Source organism: Rhinatrema bivittatum, chromosome 4, assembly GCF_901001135.1.
Source record: "Rhinatrema bivittatum chromosome 4, aRhiBiv1.1, whole genome shotgun sequence".
Lineage (NCBI taxonomy): Eukaryota > Metazoa > Chordata > Amphibia > Gymnophiona > Rhinatrematidae > Rhinatrema > Rhinatrema bivittatum.
In genome coordinates, this window is record NC_042618.1 from 251,735,627 (window position 1) to 251,758,177 (window position 22,551).

The window sequence follows — 22,551 nt, forward strand, 5'->3', positions numbered from 1 at the left end:
TGGCTGAGAAGCACGAATGAGGATTTAGAACGGAGTCTGAAAAGTCAGAGGCCAAACCAGCAAGTGAGAAAACTGTACTATTTGTGATATTAATGTAAAAATGATGACAATTAGAACCAACCTGCTTAGGCGTTTTGAAAACGTATTTGATTGCGTCGTCACTAGCCTGTCAGCGCCGTTTGCGTGCTTTTGAAAACCTGTTCCTCCAACACCTTGACATCTTTGAGCCACAATCAAAAACTTACTTAAAGCGCCTAAGCAGGTTGGTTCTATGTTTGTTCTCTCATAGGTTAACTTACAAGTTCAACTTTAGTCTTTATTTTATATAAACAGCAAATAATTAAGTGTAGAAAAAGAGTGGTATACTCGCTGGTAACAGACCATGTATCAATGGTATATTGCTGTGAGATCTAGGATCTTTGTAGAGATGATCAAACCAAAACAGGATATTGGTAAAGTATTTCTGGATTTTTATTCAAAGCTTGCAGTAAATTTCGGTCCCCCGACACAGACCGTGTTTCATCACATGGGCTGTGTCTGGAGGGACAGAAGCCCAGAAATTGAACTATTTATACTGCGTCAAGGAATTCTTCAGTGAGAGCAGCTTCAAATACGCGCAGAGGAAATGCTGGTCAGGTCAAAAAATTCAAAATAGCCTTTGCAGCAGTCTCTCTAAATCACAGGAAACAAAGTCCTGTATTATGGCTTGGCTCTATATAATGCGTTGTCTGTTTAATATCGGGAGCTCGCACAAACCCAGCAAAAACCTGCACAACAGTTTAGGAGCGTCACGGTGTCAACAGGTTTGAGTTTGAGGAAGCCGTCAGACCGGTGAGAAAAACCCTCATTCGGGCCTCTCAGCCGCGCCAACGAATTGCCCCGTACCATGCCTTTTCTCACCGGTCTGACGGCTTCCTCGGACTCAAACCTGTTGACTCCACGGTGCTCCTAAAACTGTCTGTCTCACACACACACACACTAGTCTCTCTCTCATACCCCCCACACACGATCTCTCTCTCTCTCTCTCTCTCTCTCAGCTATACACACACACACACACACACTCACACATGCTCTCACTCAGCTATACACACCCAGGTTCTCACTCACCCACAGTCTCTTACTTTCCCCCCCATACACACAGGCAGTCACACATACACCCCCACCCCCAAACACAAGATTTCACCCAGCCACCCACTCACATGCACACACAGCCTCTCACCCATTCACCCACATAGAGGCGCTTAACTCCCAAATACACTTAGCTTCTCATCCACAAATATGCAGGAGCTCACCCGCCAAGGTAGTCACCCACCCACACGCAGTCTCTCAAACTCCCACTCACACCCAAGTTCTCACCCCCACAACAGGCAGGAGCACGCGCACAAACAAACATGCCCACACATAAGCACACGCTATGTCTCAGTCACATACACACACAAACAGGGCCTGGATCTCTTCTTCAAACACCAGCGGGATGAGGTCTGCCGATGGCCACCACATTCTCCTTCTCTCTTTGGCCACTAGTTTGGGGTCCACTGGTGGCCACCGCATATTCTCTCTTCTCTTCAGCTGCCATGGAGCATGGAATGGGGGCAGCAGGCATCACAGTTATCTAAATTTCATCTCCTTCTGCCATGGGGCTGGTGTTGAGGTAAGAGCTATGAGACTGGCCTCGCAGCAGCAGGATATGACATTTGGTAAATGTGACTCCTGCTGCCCAGAGGGGTGTAGGGAGGTTGGATGCCACTGATCGGATAGGGTATGGGTTTGGTTTATCCATGCCCGATCCAATGTATAAAATTGGGGTGACACCTGCCACCCCTTTGCGACACTTATGGGTTGAGGATTCACTGACTCCCTTGAAAGCCCTGACTGCATTCCACTGTCTGTGCCATTGTTTTTGTAATGATAAAATGTTGTATGTCTATACATACTATTTGTTTTTAGCTTGTGAACCGTCCTGATTTTTCCTGGAAGGGTGGTATATAAATACCTGTAAATAAATAGACATCAGGTCCCTGGCTCTCATTGCCTGGATGTTGAGAGGCTACCCTTTCAACCTCTTGATTTTTCAGTCAGAGAATATGTCTCGGATTCTTTTAACTTCAAGAAAGGATTCCACTAGGAAGACCTATTGGCTAAAATGAAAGAAGTTTGTCTTGTGATGTGAGCAAAAGGCTCTAGATCCTTTCTCGTGCCTACACAAAAACTGCTTGATTACCTTCTGTATTTGTCCAAGTTGAATCTCAAGACCAACTCAGTAAGAGTTCATCTCAGTGTAATTGGTACATATGATTTGAATGTAGAAGGTAGACCCATTTCTTTGTAGCTTTTGGTTGTCCAGTTTATGCAAGGGCTGCTTCACTTTTAGCCTCCCATCAAGCGTCCAGCTGTGTCTTTGGACCTTTGACCCACTGCACTTCTGTGACCTGAAATACCTGACCTGGAAGGTTATATTTTTGGTGGTAGTCACTTCAGCTCACAGGGTCAGTTAGATCCAAGCTTTAGTAACTTACCCATCTTATACCAAATTTCATCATGAGAGAGTGGGTCTGCATAACCATCCTAAGTGTCTTCCTAAAGTGCTGTCAGAATTCCATTTTAACCCGTCTGTCATTCTTACAACATTTTTCCCATGCCACCTCCACTGATGTGAACAAGCACTGCATAGTTTGGACTGCAAGAGATTCTACCTGGAACCACTAAATCCCATAGAAAGTCATCCCAGTTTTTTGTTTCTTTTGATGCCAATAAAATAGAGACTGCTATTGCCAAACAGACAATATCTAATTGCCTAGCAGACTGCCTCTCTTTTTTATGCCCAGGTGGGTCTGAATCTGGATGGCCACATCAAGGCTCACACTGTCCATGCCATGGCAAAATTAGTGGCTTATCTAAGAACAATCTCTATAAGGAAGATCTGCAAGGCTGTGATGTAAATATGTGAAGAGAATTCCACATTCAACTACTGTTTAGACATGGACTCCTGATGCAATAGTAGATTTGGCCATTCTGTCCTGTGGAATTTGTTTGAGGTATAGAACCAAACTCCATTCCTTTCTGGGTCCTGTTTTTGTTCTGTGCTGCCCTAATAGATAAGTTATAAAATGGGAAAAGGCTTGTTGCCAACAAAACTTTTGTTGTGTCCATTGGCACTTATTTTTCCGCTTTTTTTTCTTCAGGCCAGTCTGTAGCTAGGGATTCCCCACATGTGAAGATTGCCATCCGGTTTGTTCTCAGAGAAAATTGTTTACCTGTAACAGGTGTTCTCCAAGGATAGCAGGATATTAGTCCTTATGAAACTCCGCCTAACTCCCCTTGGATTCTGCTTCTCTTTATAATGCTAAGGGACAGTACTGAAGGGACCTTGTGTGGATGCTTTGGTATAGTGGCATGCCCAGTAAGGCACAATCAATTTGACATGAAAGTTCCAGGACAGGCTCCATTGGATGATGCCTTCCACATGTGAGGACTAAATTCATCCTGCTGTCTACAGAGTATCCCGTTTATGGTGAGCAAACTTGCTTTTACCATTTAATGGCCCAGAAGTGATCATTTTCAGTTAATTGTTTACAACCATGAATGATTTTTTTGGTTTGAAGTATTTTGAAAGTTTTATTCTAAATACTTTAACTTGTCCTAGTTCTTAGCAAAGTCAGCAAATAATATTGGCTGGAGTCAGGCACTGTGATGACAGGTGTTGTGCAAGCTTCCCCTCATAATTCTGCCAATATACCTCAGCCTTGAAACAGAATAACCTTTCCCTCCCTGCTGCTTCAGTTCTAAACCTTTCCTGTATAAAGATTTTTATTTACGCCCTACTAAGCCAGATGTCCCAGCTCCACAGAAGCTTGACACCATCAATTTTGTTTCACACATGACCTCAGACGGATCTGATCCCTGATGTGACAATGTAAAAGAATAATGGATTAATACTCTGTGCTATCTGCTGCTATCAATTTGGGCAACAAAACATTTGTTTCAAATATTCCTTTATTTAAAATAGCTTCAATATACAAATGATCATTAGATCAAAGAGGCCTAGACCATGGCTTCTCAAATGTGTCTTGATGACCCCACAGCCAGTCAGAATTTCAGGATATCCACAATCACTGGGGCCGATGCAAAACAGTACACTCAACCGAACACACTGTTTAACCCACGGTTGGACACGTGTCCACATCCTCTTATGCTATAAGGGGATTAGCGCGTCCACAACGCACATCCAACTCGCCGCAAAACTAATAGCGCTCATCACATGCAAATGCATGTTGATGAGGCTATTAGTTATTCACCCCACATGCAAAAAAAAATGTGCGCTGGACCCGCACATTTTTATGCTCCGAAATTAATGGCTGCTCAGAGCAGTTGTTAATTTTTGAGTAGCCCAAAAAGTTAAACAGAAAAGCAGAAAATACTGCTTTTCTGTACATTCTCTGACTTAATTTCAAGGCGATATTAAGTTGGAGGAACCAAAAGTTTAAAAAAAAAAAAAAAAAGTGCTGGTGGTCAAGTTAGGGAAATGGACACTCAGTTAACAAGCGTCCTTTTTCCTAACCCGTGGCTGTGCACCGGTTAGGAAAATGGACACTCATAAGATTGAGCGTCTGCTTTCATAACCCGCAGACATCCGACCTCTCCTGGGCGCCCGCTGCCAAGGAGGTGCTAGGGGCGCGCAATCAACCCTAGCGCCTCCTTGGCAGCGCAACCCCCCTCATTTAAATATTGCATCGCACACCCAAGAAAGGTGCATGAGCGCACATTAGAAAAGCAGGCGCTCACCACACTTTTATTGCATCAGCCTCACTATGTGTGAGATAAATTTGCATTTATAGGGGCTCTAATGTATGCAAATTTATCTCCCGTGCATAGTCATTGCAGTTATCCTGAAAAGCAGAATAAATGGGATCAGTAGGACATGTTTGGGAAGTACTGGCCTAGTCCATTCTATAGGTTAATTTCCATTTAATATTGCCTTTGAAATAAGTCATATTTAATGGCAGAATGAAGCTTAAACTTTTCTAAAATCCCATATGAATTGGTCTTATTTGCAGTGAGCACTGCTAAGATATTTTTTGCATTCTTTGAGATTCTCAGGTTGGTTGGTGTAGTGTATAGTACAATATTTAATTTGGCAAGGTCCAGTGAAATGTATAGAAAGGGAGAGGTAAGATTAGAAAGTATTATTTATCCCAGAGTGGCAAGTGACAGGTGAAATGATACATACATTAAAGTAGAGATTGTGTAGATTTCTTTGTAAGAACAATATTGAGGGGTAAGCATATTAGGATGGGTATGTATTTATATGCTAGTGTGCCTTGAAAAAAAGGATTATTGGGAACAAAAATTCTCAGTGGTCTCCTGGTCAAGTGTGTTTTCATTCCACATTATGAGGGCAGTTTTCAAAGCATTTTACAAGGGTTAAAAGCATAACCTCCCACAATGAAGACTTAGGGTATGGCACAGTACTGAGACATGGGTCTCTTTTTCTCACTTTTACTTTGTGAAATTGATAAGCAGAATGCGGTATTGTTGATTCTCTTGGATATATTTGCTGCATTCAATATTTTGGGCCACAAAATACTCCTTAGTAGATTAAATACACTTGGTACAGTATTACAGTAGTTTCAGTTCTTCTTTGAAGGATGGTCTCAAGAAGTAAGACTTGGAGAATGCATGTCCTCTAAAATGGTCATTACTTCTAGTGTACCATAAGTGCTCTTTAATTTATATTTGTGCCCTTTGGGAGAGACCATAAGATAATATGAAATAGAATGCAAAATGTACACAGACAATATTCAATTACATCTATCAATTATTGATGCAGTTGAGGAAACTGTATATAAAATTATTAGGGGAACTGAAAAGTGGATGTTGGAAAGTAAGTTAGTTGTAAATTTGAAAAAGACAGAGATCCAAAGCTAAATACCTCACTGGCCTAAACAGAATAATTAGGTTTTCCTAGCATGTAGACATATGGACTCAGGACCAGAGGGTTATGCTCCCCTGCCAGCAGATAGAGACGGAGCAAGCTGGCATCACAGTATATATACTCCTGCAGTGACCCCAGTCTGCCAGTATTCTCTCAACAGCAAATGGTGGACGTGCATCTCCCTATGGGATTATCTTGCTTTGAAAGGAGATTTCTAAATTGAGGAAAAGGAAAAGCCACACTCTCCTGTGATGATACCTAAAGGCCCCTTCCCCAGTTGAGATATTCCTGAGGTGATTTTTGTGATCCCTCAGACGTGTGCCTTGGTCCAGTAGCCGGTTTCCGACGTGGACTTTGCTGCTTGTGCAGCTGAAAGGCAACGGGTGCTCAGGCCAAGAGCAGCGGTGACTGCTAAAGCCCTCTCCCCTCACAGCCAGAGACTGTCTCTGTATTCAGCCGGTAAGCGCTGAGCTCGAGTAAAGGTTTTAAATTAAAAAGAAAAAAGAAGGGTTTTGCTTTTAGCGACAGAGACAGAGGGGTTTCAGGACTTCCTCAGGCCTCCCTGTTCGGCACGCCGTTCCAAAATCTGTTCCCGCTCCTGTCAGGGTTTTGGGACCTGGGCAGCCTGGCGGGTTGAGCGGCGCCAGTGGGCTAGACCCCGCTTTAGGCTTTGTCAACGCTCTGCATGGTAGGCCTCGGCAACGGTTTCTTCGCGTGCTCTTGTGCATCTTTTACTGCCCTCTACAGGACATCGGTGTGTCAGCTTTGCACACGTGTTGTGTGCTCACGTTTGGCGAGCACCCCTGCATGTACAACTTTTTAGTGCATTTGACAATTTATTTATTTATTTAAGAGTTTTTATATACCATCATTAAGTTATTTACTATCATAACGGTTTACAATAGGGCACCTTTATCAAAGAGCATATAGATTCTAATTTACATGGGTGATGCCATAATTATTCGGTAACAGACAATATTATGAATGCTATAGTATGTGATGATGAGTTTACATTTAAGGAAATTCAGCTGGAGGGGGGTTGAATCTTTCTTAGTAATTCTTCCTGATGGTTGACTACAGTTAAAATAGTGTGAACTAATTCCAGTGGTCTCTGGAAGTTTGGTGCTGGGTGCTTTTAGCCGCGTATCCTTAATTAAAAGCCTGCGTCATTCTCTTTCTTGAAGGCTTGTTTGAAAAGCCAGGTTTTCAGTTGTGTTTTGAAAAGTTTATGATTGCTGTGGAGTCTAAGGTCAAGGGACATGGTGTTCCATAGTGTGGGACTGGCTAGAGACAGTGCACAATCCCTGTCTTGGGTAAGTCTTGCTGTTTTCACTGATGGAATGGGTAAAAGTGCTCTGTTTGCTGATCGTAAATTTCTGTGTGGGACGGGTAGTCTGCTGTGTTCAGCCATTCAGCTTTTTCGTCATGGATAAGTTTGTGTATTAAGCATAGGGTTTTGAACTGTATTCTTTGTTCTATGGGTAGCCAATGTAGAGTGGCAAGTATATCTGTTATGTGATCTCTTTTGCTTTTTCCAGTGAGAATTCTGGCTGCTGCATTTTGTAAAATTTGTAGTGGTCTTACTGAAGTGTTGGGTAGGCCTAGTAGCAAAGCATTACAGTAGTCTGTGCTGGCAAATATCAGGGATTGAAGTACAGTACGAAAGTTTGGCAAAGATAGTAATGGTTTAAGTTTTCTGAGTATCATGAGTTTAGCATACTCTTCCTTTACTTTAAGTGATATGTGTTGTTTGAGGTTTAGTTCGGGGTCAATTAATACTCCGAGGTTGCGAACTTTCTTAGCTAAGTCAATTTGGTGGTTGCTATTGAGAGATAATGGAGTTTGTGTGATGATCATGTTTTTTCTTTCTAAGTGTATGAATTCAGTTTTATCGATGTTGATTATCAGTTCCATTTGGTTTAATAGTTGTTTTATTAAGTCTAGATACATCATAGCTAAGTCTATGGTTTTTTCAATTGTATCGTCTATTGGTAAGATTAATTGGATGTCATCAGCGTAGATATAGTGTATGATTCCAAGTCCAGCGAGGAGATGGCATAGTGGAAGTAGGTATGTATTGAAAAGTGTAGCAGATAGTGCTGACCCTTGTGGGACTCCTGTTTTTAGGGTAATCCTTTCGAATAGTGTGTTTTTGATTTGAACCTGAAAGGTTCTGTTATTTAGATATGATCTGAGCCATGTGATTGTTTTGTCTTGTAGTCCTATTTCTTCAAGCCTTTTAATTAGTATTTTGTGGTTTACTGTGTCGAATGCTGCTGATAAATCTAATAGAATCAGAACATAATGTTTCCCACTGTCAAAACCTCTTAGTATATTATCTGTTAGTGCGAGTAGGAGTGTTTCAGTGCTGTAGTGTTTGCGGAAGCCATGCTATGATGGGTAAAGTATATTGTTATTATCTAGGTGCTCTGGTTGTTTTTGTACTGTTTTTTTGATTAGTTTAGCCATTAGCGGTAAGTTAGAAACTGGTCTGTAGTTTGATAGTGTTTGTGGGTCCATGTTTTTCTTTTAAGTATTGGTTTGATGATTGCTCCTTTCAGTGTGTCTGGCATGTATCCTTCTTCTAGGGCAGCGGTTCTCAACCGGTGCGTCGCGACACACTAGTGTGTCGCCAAGCACCGGCAGGTGTGTCGCGTGGCTCGCGGTCCCTCCCGCTGCTCGTTCTTCCCTGCTGCCGTTGCCGCCGGGCTACCAGCACGTTCAAGCCCAGCGGGAACGGCAGCGGTGCAAAAAAAAAAAAAGCTGTGGCATCCGCGGCTGGCCTTTTCTTCTTCCCGCGCCTGCATTCCCCCCGGACCCGGAACAGGAAGTGGTGCGCGGGAAGAAGAAAGGCCGTGCCGCAAGAGAACCCACGCCTCGCGCGCCATCACGGCACACATGGGGAAGCGCTGCTGCGGCCGTATGGCCAACCGGTCTTCCTGTTCGGGGGGGGGGGAGCGGAAGCGCCGCGTGCAGCTTCCGCTTCCTCCCCCCAATGCAGGAAGATCAGCTGCCTCTCCTGCTGCCACCCGTTCTCCTGCTATCTTCGGGCGTCGGGCCGTATGGTCCGTCGATCTTCCTGCTTGGGGTGGGGGAGCGGAAGCGTCGCGCACAGCTTCCGCTTTCTCCCCCAAAGCAGGAAGATCAGTTGCCTCTCCTGCTGCCACCGGCCTCCTGCTATCTTCGGGCGTCGGGCCGTATGGTCCGCCGATCTTCCTGCTTGGGGGGGGGGGGGGGGGGAGGAAGCGGACGTTGTGCGCTGCGCTTCCGCTACCCCCCCCCCCCCCGACAGGAAGTTCGGACGCCCGAAGATAGCAGGAGTCCGGTGGCAGCAGGAGAGGAAGCTGATCTTCCTGCTCTGGAGGAGAAAGCGGAAGGGAAAGGAGAGAGCAGCATGAGCCTCCCGCGATCGATGGAATTCTTCCTTCTTGTCTTGCGGGGGCTGGAGGAGCAGCTACCGTTTGTGCTGGGGGGGGGGAGAGGAAGTGAGTGACAGAAAGAGAGAGAAGCAGCCAGCCAGCCTGTGTGTAAGTGAGAGAATGTGTGTGATTGAGAGCCTGTGTGTAAGTGAGAGAATGTATTTGATCGAGAGTATGTGTGTGATTGAGAGAAACTGGTCAGAGAGCTGATGTATGTGTATATGTGAGAGACAATGAAAGTGACTGCTCAAGGAGATGACTGATGTGTATGTGAGACAGTCAGGGATGTGTGTGTGTGACAGAGAGAGAGAGAGAGAGAGAAAGCATGGAAGTGAGAAATCTGGGTATGTGAGAAAGCATGGGAGTAAGAAGCCTGGTGTTGTGGGGGTGTATGTGAAAGAAAGCATGGGAGTGAGAAGCCTGATTATGTGAGAGAGAGCATGGGAGTGGGAAGCCTGTGTGTGTGCATGTATATGAGAGAGACTGGTTGGTAAGGTGACGGTGTGACTGGTGTGTATGTGAATGTGAGAGAGAGAATGTTATTCAGGGAATGAGAAGCCTGTGCACGTGGAGAGCGAGCATGGAAATGAGAGAGAGACTGGGTGTGTGTGTGTGTAACAGAGAAAGTGATTATGGGAATGAGAAGCCTGTGCATGTGAAGAGAGTGAGCATGGGAGTGAGAACCTGGGTGTGTGTGAGACACAGCATGGGAGGGAGAAGCCTGTGTATGTAAGACAGAACATGGAAGTGGGAAGCCTGTGTGTGTGTGTATGCATGAGAGAGATCAGGTGACGGGTGTGTGTGAGAGAGAGAGAGAGAGAAAGTGATTATGGGAATGAGAAGCCTGTGCAGGTGAAGAGTGGGCATGGGAGTGAGAAACCTGTGTGTGTGTGAGACACAGCATGGGAGTGAGAAGCCTGTATATCTGAAAGAGAACATGAGAGTGGGAAGCCTATGTGTGTGTGTATATGCATGAGAGAGATCAGGTGACTGGTGTGTGTTTGCGTGTATGTGAGAGAGAGAAAGAAAGTGATTATGGGAATAAGAAGCCTGTACATGTGAAGAGTGAGCATGGGAGTGAGAAAGCTGGGAGTGTGTGAGATACAGCACGGGAGTGAGAAGCCTGTATATCTGAAAGAGAACATGGGAGTGGGAAGCCTGTGTGTGTATGCATGAGAGAGATCAGGTGACTGGTGTGTGTGTATGTGGGAGAGAAAGAAAGTGATTATGGGAATGAGAAGCCTGTGCATGTGGAGAGAACAAGCATGGGAGTGAGAGACTGGTGAGTGTATGTGAGAAAGAGAAAGTGATTATGAGAGTGAGAAGCCCATATATGTAAGTGGAACACGGGAGTGGGAAGCCTGTGTGTGTGTGTATGGCATGAGAGAAACTGTTCAGGAAGGTGACTGGTGTGTTTGTCAAAGACTGGGAGATGATTGGTGTGTGAGAGACAGAAACTGGTCATGGGGGCATGACTGGTATGGTGTGTGTGTGTGTGAGAGACATGGGCCCTAAGGAAGAGGACCATGAGTATAGAGCTTAGCCACTACTGCTGCTTCTGGTGTGTGCTACAGCCTGCATGGAAGAGGAGTAGGAAAGCTGCTGGAGGGGGGTAAGTAAAGGTGACTTTTTAAGTTTATTTTTCTTGATTGACTGCTATTTTAATTATTTAATATTATGTGATGTGTCTGCTTTTTTTGAAATATTTTATTGGTGTTTGGATAATTTTTAATAGTTTTTATGAGTTTTTAATTGTTGGATGTTATTCTGTTCATAGTTGTTGTGAAACATTTATTCTGCTTATTAGTATAGTTTTACAATTATTTCTGTGTGGGGATCTATAGCTGCTTGCTAGTTCTGTTTTCCTAATAAGAGGTGTATTGGTTTTTAGGGCCTGATTTAATATTTGTAGTGTTGCCTTTTCATAGATAGGGTTGCTCCTGTTTGAGTGTATTCCATAATACAGGTGTAACTGTGGGTGGATTAGTTTATGTGCATTACTACAGATCCTGGGAGTATGTTAGGTCGGTTCTGTGTCTGTTACAGAGATATTTTACTAGCATGTAAGTGTTTTATCAGTCTTATTTAATGCGTTTTCTCAAGAGGACATGCATTGGTGGTAAACTGCTGTCTTTTCATAAGTAGGGCTATTGAGCCTGAAAGTAGAAGGAGTTTGAGTTGCTGTTACTGAGATGACACCAGAACCAGAATATCTTTTTTGTAGAGTGAGTTGAACGGGGAATGTCATAATTCTGCTTTACATCCATTATTGTGGATCAGGAGGGTTCCCGTGGATGCAAACTGTACATTTACATCTAGCCCTGTGACGATCATGGGTCAGTGTGTCACGCATGTGAGAACCATCTGTCAGGTGTGTCCCGACAGAAAAAAGGTTGAGAACCACTGTTCTAGGGAGTAGTTAATGATCTTTGTAAACGTTGGAGCGGTGATTTCAGTAAGCTTTTTAATTTCCACTATGGGTAATGAATCTAGTTGGTGAGGGGCGGGATTTAGTTGTTTGATCATGTTCTCGACCTGATTGTTAGTTATTTCATCAAATTCGGACCATGGTGTCACGTCTCTTTTACACATTTTGATCTCTTGGTTGGGTGTCTTGGGTATTTTGGTTCGAAGGTTCTCAATTTTATGATTAAAAAATCTAGCTATTTCATTGCATCTATTTTCGGGTACTTTATCTGGTGAGTCTGTATTATCATTGGTGAGATTATAAACTATTTTAAATAGGGTTCTGGGGTTATTCATATGTTTTTCTATCTTTGTGCTAAAGTATTTTTTTTTTGGCTTCAAGAATCGTTTTTTTGTAGAACGCTAGTTGTTTACGATATTGTGTCAGGTGCTCAACTGATTTATGAGTTTTCCAGATTTTTTTCTTTTTTCCTAAGTTTTTGTTTCAGTTCCTTAATTTGTTCGGTGTACCATGGGTTTCTTAGTTTTGGTTCTTTTGCAACAATGGTTTTTAGGGGGTTTATATTATCTACTAATTTCTTTGTCATGTTGATCCAGGCTGTTGTAGCTGTGGTACAGTCAGGGTAGTTAAATGATTTTAATTCATCTTGTATTTTGTCTTTTAGTGTTTCAGTGTTAAAAGGGGGACGATAAGTGCTTGACACACATATTGTGCGCGAGCCTTATCACACTTTATTCCTTGGCGTCTGATTTTTGTGCGCATAACTGTTTGCGCTAGCCGCTTTCATGCACTTTTACCGACGCTGATGGTGCCAGTAACTAAGAAGGCTAAGCGCTTTGCTCTCTGTGTAACCTGTCATATTAGGGCTTCTCAGCCTGACCTGTCCTCCAACGTGTCAGCACTGTGCAGATGCTCAAATTTTGCTAAGCCTGGATTCTCCCATTCTGATGATGATCTGGTTCCGGTTTTGACTGGAGGTGCGCCGGATCTAGGTACTTCCTTGACAGGCTCCTCCGCAGGAGATGGCAATTCTGTTGGGCCCCTTCCAGTGCCTTCCGGGCTTGGCCTGGATCCAGCTGCTTTTTCTTGAGTGGATTTTTTTCAGGGTTTACAGCCTTTGTTCAGGCTCAGGTCTTGGCTTTGCCCTCTACTGTCAGATCGAATCCTCTGCCAGTGGCCCCTCCCTCTTCCACTCCTACAGTTAAGCGCCGAGGCATGACTCGTTTCGCCACAGGTTTCCCTGACAGGGACCTGGATGGCACGGATGATGAAGCGGATCCTGCTTCCTTGGAAGATAGGGAAATTCCTCCTGATTTAGAGCAATTTTGGACCATGTTAAGGTTTTTTCATAAAGATGAGCTGCCGACCCTAATTTCCCAGACCTTGAAGATGCTGGGAGTGCCTGGGGAAGACCTTTTTGTCATAGCAGAAGAATAATCCCATTTTGGTTGCCGTGCGCAATGAATGCTTCTTGCTTTTTCCCTGTTATGGATGCTGTTCAGGAGCTGATTGATCTTGAATGGGGTGCCCTGGAAGCAAGTTCTAAAGGGGGCCGGGCATTGGAGGGTTTTTACCCTCTGGATCCAGCTTGCGAGAGTGTTTGCATTTTCCCAAGGTGGATGTGCTGGTTTGCGCTGTCTCTAAGCAAACGACTATTCCCTTGGAGAGAAGAGCAGCCTTGAAGGATGTGCATGATAGACGGATTGAGTCTATCCTTAAGTAGGCCTTTGCAGTGGCAATGAACTTACAGATTGCCTCCTGTTGCGCTCTTGTGGCCCATTCTTCTTTCTCAGGAGGTGGATGATTCTAGGGTCAATCCCAGAGAAGTTATGGAACCCGCTGCTACTTTTTTTAGCAGATGCAAACTGTGATTTGGTCCGTACTTCAGCGAGAGGAGTGTCAGCTGTGGTTGCAGAATTGTTCAGCTGATGCCGTGTCCAAAGCTAATCTTACGAAGATGCCATTTAAAGGCTCGCTCTTGTTTGGGAGCAAGTTGGAAAAGTTGGCCAATAAGTGGGGCGAGTCTCCGCTTCCCCGATTGCCGGAGGATAAGAAGAAGCAGGTGCAGCGCCTCTTTTCTCTGAGGGGTTATATCAAGGGTTCCCAGCATTTTCATCCCTACAGGAACCCCTCATTTCAGAACTCTCAGCCTTTTGGTAGGTTTCAGTCCTTTCACCCCCAGCAGTCCAAGAAAGGAGCAGGCTCTAGTTCAGGCCCATCCCATGCTTCCCAATGAAGGTTTTCCGACCCACCTTCGGGACGAGGAGATGGGGGCTGCCTATCTCTTTTATCAGAGGTGGGTCGAGCTCACACCAGATCAATGGGTCCTGGAAGTGATAAGGGACGGATATGCGCTGGACTTTCGCAGCACTCTTCGTGATGTGTTCATGGTGTCTTGTTGCCACTCCCCGCAGAAGAAGCAGGCAGTGGAGTCTATGCTTCTACGGCTTCTCCGTCTGAGGACTGTGGTTCCCGTACCTGCTTCTCAGGAAAGTACGGGGCGTTTCATTTATTTTGTGATGCCCAAAAAGAAAGGTTCCTTTTGCCCTGTCCTGGATCTCAAGGGTGTCAACTGTCATTTGCAGGTGGCTCATTTTCGGATGGAAACCTTGCACTCTGTGATAATGGCAGTGCAATTGGGAGAGTTTCTGACCTCCCTGGATATGTCTGAGGCCTACCTTCATATTCCCATCCGGTTGGAGCACCGTTTTCTGCGCTTTGCAGTGCTTGTCGCCATTATCAATTTCAGGCACTGCTCTTTGGTCTGGCTGCCTCTTCCAGAACATTTTCCAAGATTATGGTAGTCTTGGTAACAGCATTGTGAAAAGATGGAATCCTGGTGCACCCATACCTAGACGACTGGCTGATTTGAAAAAAGTATGCCTTTATCCAATTTCATCCTTTCTCCCTGAATTTGATGGATTTATCTATCATGGGATCTCTTACCAAACTGTAATTAGCTACTAGTACAAGTCCTTCCTCCACATATAGAAAGAGGAATTTATGAATCTCCTTGGGAAAAAAGTGCTCATAGTTGTTAGGTGCATAAACATTGCACAAAATCAGCAGTGTATGGTAACACTTAGCAATCAAAATCAGGCAACGACCCCTAAGGTCCTTAATTTCTTGCTTAATTACTAAGGGAAGAGTCTTATGAATCAATATTGCCACCTCTGCCGATCTCATATTCGCAGAAGCATACCTAACATCACCCAATCACCATCTCTTTAACTTTTGGTGCTCCACATCATTCAGATGGGTCTCTTGCAATAAAACCACATCAACTTTTTTCTTTTTTAGGGCAGCAAAAATCTTAGATCTCTTAATAGCTGAGTTTATAGCATACACATTCCAATACATTAACTTAACATCATCCAAAGGTATTACCTTACACCATTATTCTGAAGAGATTATCTGTAGCTCTCATGAATAACTTCATTTTTGACCACTGGCCCTCTCAATATAGAGCCCCACTCGAAACCATTCTTTCACACTTCATTAGCGACTGCAAAGAAAGTCCCCCATTGCCTCTACGTGTCATCTGTGTTTCCAGAAAAATCACTTACCCTTCCCTTCCCTACCCCCTTCTCCCTACCCTCCCTAACCCTTCCCCACTTCTAACAAACACCATCTCATCTTTGAGGAGATCATGTTTTATGTTAAGGCCTTAAACCCACCCACCGCCTCCCCTGGATCCCAACTAAAAAGAACCCTAGTCCATTCCCTTTCCTAAACATTAAGATACATAGAATCAGCAATTTATGACAGTAAAAGAACAGTAATTGAACAATTCTAAACAACACTAGATTCTACCAGATAGGATTGCCCAAATACAATGGACAGTCTAGATGTATCATTGAAAAGCCGCTTGCTCATCTAGCGTATCTGAGTAGAATATAATCTCTCATTAGAAAAAAAAACAGTGCTGTAAATAACCCCAGAACTTGAGCCAGAATAAAAACCATTTTTGCATGTCAGTATTTTAAACAGCGGTTTAGCAGGTTCCTACCCATACTAGTCACTCTCATAACACAGATGAAATTGTAGGTTCTGGCTGGTGGTTCTGCGCATCAGCCATTATCCCATCAACAAATTTTTTCACTTCACAGGCCAAAGTAAACTATTTAACTCCTTCCTTGTGCGCAACTCTGAGCTTCGCTGGGTAGGGCAGTGAGGAGCGAATTCCCAACGAATATAGCTTTGAGCAAAGTGGTGCAGATTCCCTTCCTTGAACCAATAACTTTGTCGAGTAGCCCTGAAACACCAAGATCTTCCTTCCATTATAATTCAGTTGCTGCCCAGTTCGCATTGCTTGCTGTATCTTGACCTTATGAGCATAATTAAACATCCAAGTAATTGCAGCATGTGACTGCTCCTTGTTTTCTTTTCAGAGGCCTAAGTGGTGGGCTCACTCTATTCACAGCTTTCCATCCACAGCAGAAAGATTCAGTTCCTGGGTCAACCATGTTTCTAAGAAACCAGACTACTCCTGATCTTCCAGTGACTCCGGCCGAACAATAAAGCGTAAGTTACAGCGATAAGATCTATTTTTAGATCCTCCAGCCACTCATCTTGTTTATTCAAGGCTGATTTCAGTGCTGATAGCTCCATCATAGTATTGTGTAGGTCATCTTGCGTATCCAAGATTCTTTGTTCAGCCTCTGCAACCCCCCTCTCAAACCCTGATAGCATCACCGAAACTTCATCCAGCTTATCAGAGATTTTTTTTTATCTCTGGTTCCAGGGCTTCCACAACCAGCAATTTAAGTTCAGTATTTGCTTCCACTTAAGATCTAGCTCTGAACTGAAGTGCCAGTCTGCCATCTTGGAAACTGCAAACTTGCTCTTTCTCCTTTTCTTTCTCTTTTGTTGCCAGCCGAGCCTACATACCCAGTCCAGAACCAAGAAAGATGAATGGTATTGCTTCATTCTGTAAATAGAAGAGAATTTGGCTAAAAATGCATTCAGATGAGGGTAGATTAAGTGTGAGAAGGCCCGAGAGAGGAAAACTACATCTTATCTATCTTACAGCATCATGAGATCCTCCTGTCGGCTGGGTTTAAATATCCAGTTGCACAACATCATCCTGTGTGCTGCCTCTTTCTCTTCTTGCTAAGGAGGCCCCTAAAATCCAGCACATGGTGCAGATAACATGGTGATGGCATCTGGAGGCAGGAGTGATGGTGTCCCAGTGAAGTAACACAGTTTGTAGTCCACGCCACTACTTTGTGTAATGGGATTAGGAATGAGGTATCTGCCTTGTAGTCTGGATCATACGAAACAAACTATGAAAATAATAGCACTGATTACAGCTTAAGTGAAACTATGAAAATTTATATTTTTTGTATAATATATGTACAAAACAAACACTTGAGAACAAATAAAACCTGACACCCAAGGTATTGTGTAAGGGCTAAAGCAGTAGAAGCAAAGGGAAAAAATACTGCAAGGCACAAAGTGAAGGACATAACAGGAGCACTGCTGTCGAAACACCAAGCATAGGTGTGGACCAAGGCAGCAAGAAGAATGGCATCAACATCCCAGGATATAGAGTGAGGTGTAAGGCAGGAAAAAGAATGACACTGAGAGGGGAGAAGCAGTCCCAAAAGTGGCTGGAGTTCTTCAGGGCATCCTGAGGGTCAGGAGCAGACCAAGTAGTAACAGTGGAAGAATACAGCAAGGTGCTGAACCAGGAGAGAGAGGGTGGGAGGAGAAATGTTTTATTTCTTTTTTTTTTTTTTTTTTTTTTTAATGTTTTGTTTTTGGGGCCAAAGCATATCAGTATGACTGAAAGAGGCAGGATGGAAGGAACAGGTCATATAGCAACAGTGATACAATACTGCAAGGTGCTGAACCAGGAGAGAGGTAAGGCACAAAGCATCATGTCCTTTGACTGCAGCTTTTAAGTCTCTGGGATCCAAACACTCTTATAGTTCAATTTTCTTTTCTGTTATTACTAGGCTGTTGATCCAGTGGGCTCTATCACCTTGCTGATGACTTTGGACATTTTTAGATGGTTCAATGTTTCTGTCTCTTTTTTTTTTCATGATTGCAGAAGGAATTTTCTATATCCATTGTACATCAGAATTAACATGAGTATAATCCCTCCCTGGAAAATAACCTAGTCCTTCAAATGTCTCGGGGTATATCTGAATCAACTCCTTTTGTTAGAGCTTTGAGCTGTATGACATGTACTCTACATATGAGGTCCATGGCAATGCAAGTACACCTGCCAAGTAACTATGGCTTATTATCGTCACAGTGTGTGAGCCCTTGGCTGTGGAGTGGTTGATACAGCCTGGCATGTGAGCCCACAGCAGGTGGACACGCTCTCACTGGACAACATCTATGTTTCCCTATACCAGCCACATTGCCTGCAGTTTGAGCCCTTGAATTCTATGGGCTGGCAGGGCTTAGGTGAGGGTCCTAGATCAGGAGAGGCAGCAGACAAGCAGTGATGAGGTCAGGGCCAAAGTCATGGCAGGCAGAGATCAGGTAGCGGCAGGTGCAGGCAGCTGTCAGGGCAGGTGAAGATCAGGCAGCATCAAGGTCCAGGCAGAAGTCAGGGCAGGTGGAGAGGAGACAGCATGGTCAGAATCCAAGGCCAAAATCAGAACCAGAGAAAGAAGAAATACTGATAGACCAGAGCTGGGACAAGGATGAAGCCACAGAAAAAGACAGGAACAAGCAGGACTAAGAATAGGACAGGAACTGAAACGAAGCAAGGCAGGAACATGAAGCGACAATGCAGGCTAGACAGGAGGATCTGTTGCTAAGGCATCTGTGGGAGTGTGGCGGAGGTTTAAATACCTGTCACACCAATGTCATCACCTTGCACTTTGCCGGTTTTCCCACTGCGCCTAGGGGAAGGTATCCCGATGGAGGGCTGATGGCATCAGGGAAGGTCTAGCATGACATCCCTGCTGTTGGGGTGTCTTGCAGCATGTGGGGCAAGCAGGAGGTGTCCCGAGGAGGGGGAGGAGGCACCAGAGACTGGGTGAGTGCAGCTGGTTGTGGGGCCGTCCCGAAACCGGTTATGAAAATGTTTTAACTCCTCAGTGCAGGAGGAAGTCTGACATTTTACTGTGACTTCTCCTTTTGGTTTTACACATGACCCACCAAAAGCAGCAAGAAATGTTAGTATTTTGTCATTGCATATAGTATCTCTTTGGAATAGTGTTGGCCTCAGTACCATAGTCCAATTTGAATGACTGTGTTAGATCTTCAATTTTGATGTCTTCATATCATGCATCATATTTTTCCCCATAGAGTACATGTTTTAGTTTTGAGGTTGCGCCTATGATCAGTGTATGTGTTCCTTTCACAGTTTGCTCAGTGTAGGCTGGCAATATTTTTACAAAGTGACTGTACACTTCATGCGGCATCATATGCTAGACATGTCTTGGATTGGTGGCTTTTCACTCAACATCTACAGTCACTATGCCTATGTGCATGTGTGACTCAAGCCTGGGGCTACTCACTCTATTTTTTTTCTGTTTTTGGTCTGGTCCTCGCTTGAGACTTCACATTCCATAATACATGTCCAGGAGTATCAAACTTAGCTGCAGAAATAGCTTATAATCAAACCTGTCATAACTTTGGCTCTGTTTATGCCTACATACTGTTTGACTGCTAGGTTGGGACTCTCCTTTAATATGCTGTCATAGGAGTTTATGTAGATAACTTTCGAGTTTTGAATACTAGGTCCCTTTGAATGGATACATTTTACCTAGCTAAATTATTAGTCAGATAAAATTTATCTGGATAAATGGGAGGTATTTCAAGGCAGAGTCCAGTTAGCCGAATAACCTGTTCCGCTAACTCCAGTATTCATAGTTAGCCAAATAAGCTGTTTGGCTAAGTGCCTCCGAGCTGGATTAACATTATCTGGGAATATGTTTCCAGATAACTTTAACCTTAATCAGCTATATTCAAAAAATATAGCTGGTTTAGTGGCAAGAAAGCAAAATTTTTAGTCTATTGGGCCTGCTGGCCTGAATGCACACTTTCTGCTCTAGTGACCAGCGGCGGATCCCCAAGGACGACCAGCCCAGGTATTCACCGCCCAGGCTGACCCAGTATACATCACGTGGTCTGCCGAGCGCGGCTCTGTCACGGCTGCGCACGGCAGACCACGTGACTGGAGTGACCGGCCCACCAGGGGATGCCTGATCCCCCGATAGGCCAATCCGCCCCTGCTAGTGACACTAGTGTTAAGCCATGAGATCCCCACCTTTTCCCCAAGCCACTCCAAAGATAGTTAAAAAGTTTATGGGCTAGCAAGCCGATCCACCACATTTTCTCTAAATAACCCTTCCTCTGTGCCCCCGCCTCATCCTCCCTCCAGCCCTACCCAGTATCCCCCAAAACCTCCAGTTAGCCAAGATTACAGAGTACTTGTAAACTACAAGCGTTGCGCCAGAGTGTTTTTCTAAGAGCAATGCTGGTAGCGTATGGAAATCATTGTGATCAGCAGAAGTGTAGCTTGATCCAGCCACTTAGGGGATTTTGGGGGTTGCTGGGTGGGACAGACGTGTTAGATTTGGTGTAGCGGAGGGGATGGGGGATGAGAAAAGGGCCCAGAGGAAGGGTTATTTGAAGAAACCATGGGGCAAGAGGGCAGCTAGCAGCCTGATAGACCATAAGCTTTTAACTATCTATGGAGGGAAGGGATGTTTAGATGCAAGGCCTGACATAAGTGCTCCTGGGTTGGTGGATTTGTTGGATTGGGCCCATAGGTTTGATAGGATGGTTTTTTTTGGTGGGAGGAGAGGGCGTCATCACCATTTAACTGGCTCTATTCTTTGAATATAGCCAATTAAGATTAAAATTTTACGGGTACATGTGCCCAGATAACTTTCAAACCTGGCCAGCGATATTCAGATGTAACTGGTTTTTAGGTTTCTAAGTTATCTGGCTGCATTTACCCCGATATTCAAGGATATTCAGTGGGATGTTTATCCTACTGAATATCCTTGATAACTTACCTGGCTAACTTCAACCAGATCAATTATCCTTTTTTGATATTCTCAGTATTGGCCTCAATTTTATCTCTTAGCATTAAGTTTTCTGTTTCCCCAAATTCACAATCTCATGCCGCCTGTGTTAATTCTATGATAGTCTTCTCAATATTTGTTTTCTGACACAGCTTGTGGGCCCACTTCTGGTGCCTTTCAAACACTGGGGGTTGTTCTTTGGTTCACAATAGGTTTAAACGCCTGGCATGGAGTTGTGGAACTCCATTCATCTGAATATTAGACTGGAAATTAATTACTTGTCATTCTCAAAAAAAAAAAAAATTGAAAACATGATTATTTCCTCCTGGCTTGTATGTTTATGAGGGTGTGGAAATTTCCTGGAAGTGCTAGAGGATGAGAATAAGATATGATGACCAGATTAGTCACAGTTGGTTGGCAAGCTATTGAGGATGATGGTTACTGGAGGGGATGGTAGATGAATTTGGGAAGAATTTATAGGTGAATTTGGTGAATTTATAGTTTTGTTTTAATTAAGTAATTTCATCTAGTTGTTAAAGCTTTGTACACTGCCTTGGGCAGGCTTGCCCTGGGAAGTCTGTATATAAATAAATGAAATGCAGCAACTTGTTTTAACAGTGCCTCCGAAGCCTGCAGATCTGCAAAATTCATCTTCAGCTATCAAATACCAAACCCCTAGACGGGCAGGTTTACTTAGGGGCACGCCAAGGATGGAGGAAGTGACACCTACATCTGCCTCACATGTTTCAAATGAAAAGTTAAGCAAGATTGCAGACCTCATCAATCACTTTGAGGGAGGCTGGTAAGTACTTAAGCTGTGGGAGAAATATAAAGGACTAAATTCAGTACTGTACTGAGCTGTAAAACAGTATTTACATAAAAAATGTAATTTACTACATAACCTCAGTAGTACTAGAAATGTTGCATTGTTATTTTAAGAAGCACAGAACTGAATGGAGTTGGATGATTTTCTTAGCGAGAACCTGCAGATGAACAAGCAGTGTTAGCTCTGTGTGTTGGCACAGTGATGCTTATGTCATGCTGTTGTATTGTTTTTAGCATTCTCCAAGGACAAGCAGGATGGTAGTCCTCACACGTGGGTGACATCATCAGTTGGAGCCCGATGCGGAAAATTTGTCAAAATTTCTAGAAACTTTGACTAAGCACACTGAACATGCTCAGAATGCCCTCTACCACACATCCATATGGGGGTCCCTCTTCAGTCTCTTCTTTTCTGCAGAGCTGTGAGCCTCGCAGTTGATTGAGCTCTTTAAAACTTTTGGCTTTTTGACCTAGTGGAAAACTTCTTTTTCATGTTTTCATGATTTTTTCTCTTTCCGTTACTGGGTCCCTCTTGTTGCCTACCCGAGGTGTCCCCAGTAAGGGTTTTTGACGTTTTCAGGTAAGTTTGCTTTCGCGGTCAATTCCCCCGTGGTGGCGGTGCCTTCGTGCCCACTGTTCGACACCTGCTGCCACCATTCCACTTTATAGCCCTTTTGTTTCATTCCATCATGGCTATGTCTATATTTTGTCGATGCCTGCACTTGAACCCTCCCTACCCATCTTCCAAAAAGGCATTAAGACCTGGCTCTTCAGGCAAGCTTACCCCAACTCCAGCCCCTCATAGCCTTCCCCCCTAGTCCACCCAGTCTCCCCCCTCTAGTCTCTCCCTAGTCTCTCCTCCCTTATTCCACCCCAGCCTCCCTTAATCCACCCCAGCCTCCTCCCTCCCCTCACCCGTTCCTATATCCCCCCCAGCCCACCTTACTCCTGCGC

The 22,551-nt window shown here is 44.1% G+C and overlaps 1 protein-coding gene across 1 annotated transcript in view; it reads left to right on the forward strand.

The window, feature by feature from the left end:
• Positions 1-22,551, forward strand: part of FGD4 (FYVE, RhoGEF and PH domain containing 4) — a 494,296-nt gene that overhangs the window by 258,026 nt on the left and 213,719 nt on the right. Inside the window, 1 exon segment of the mRNA XM_029600028.1 lies at positions 21,394-21,577. Coding sequence (XP_029455888.1) covers positions 21,394-21,577 — 184 coding nt within the window.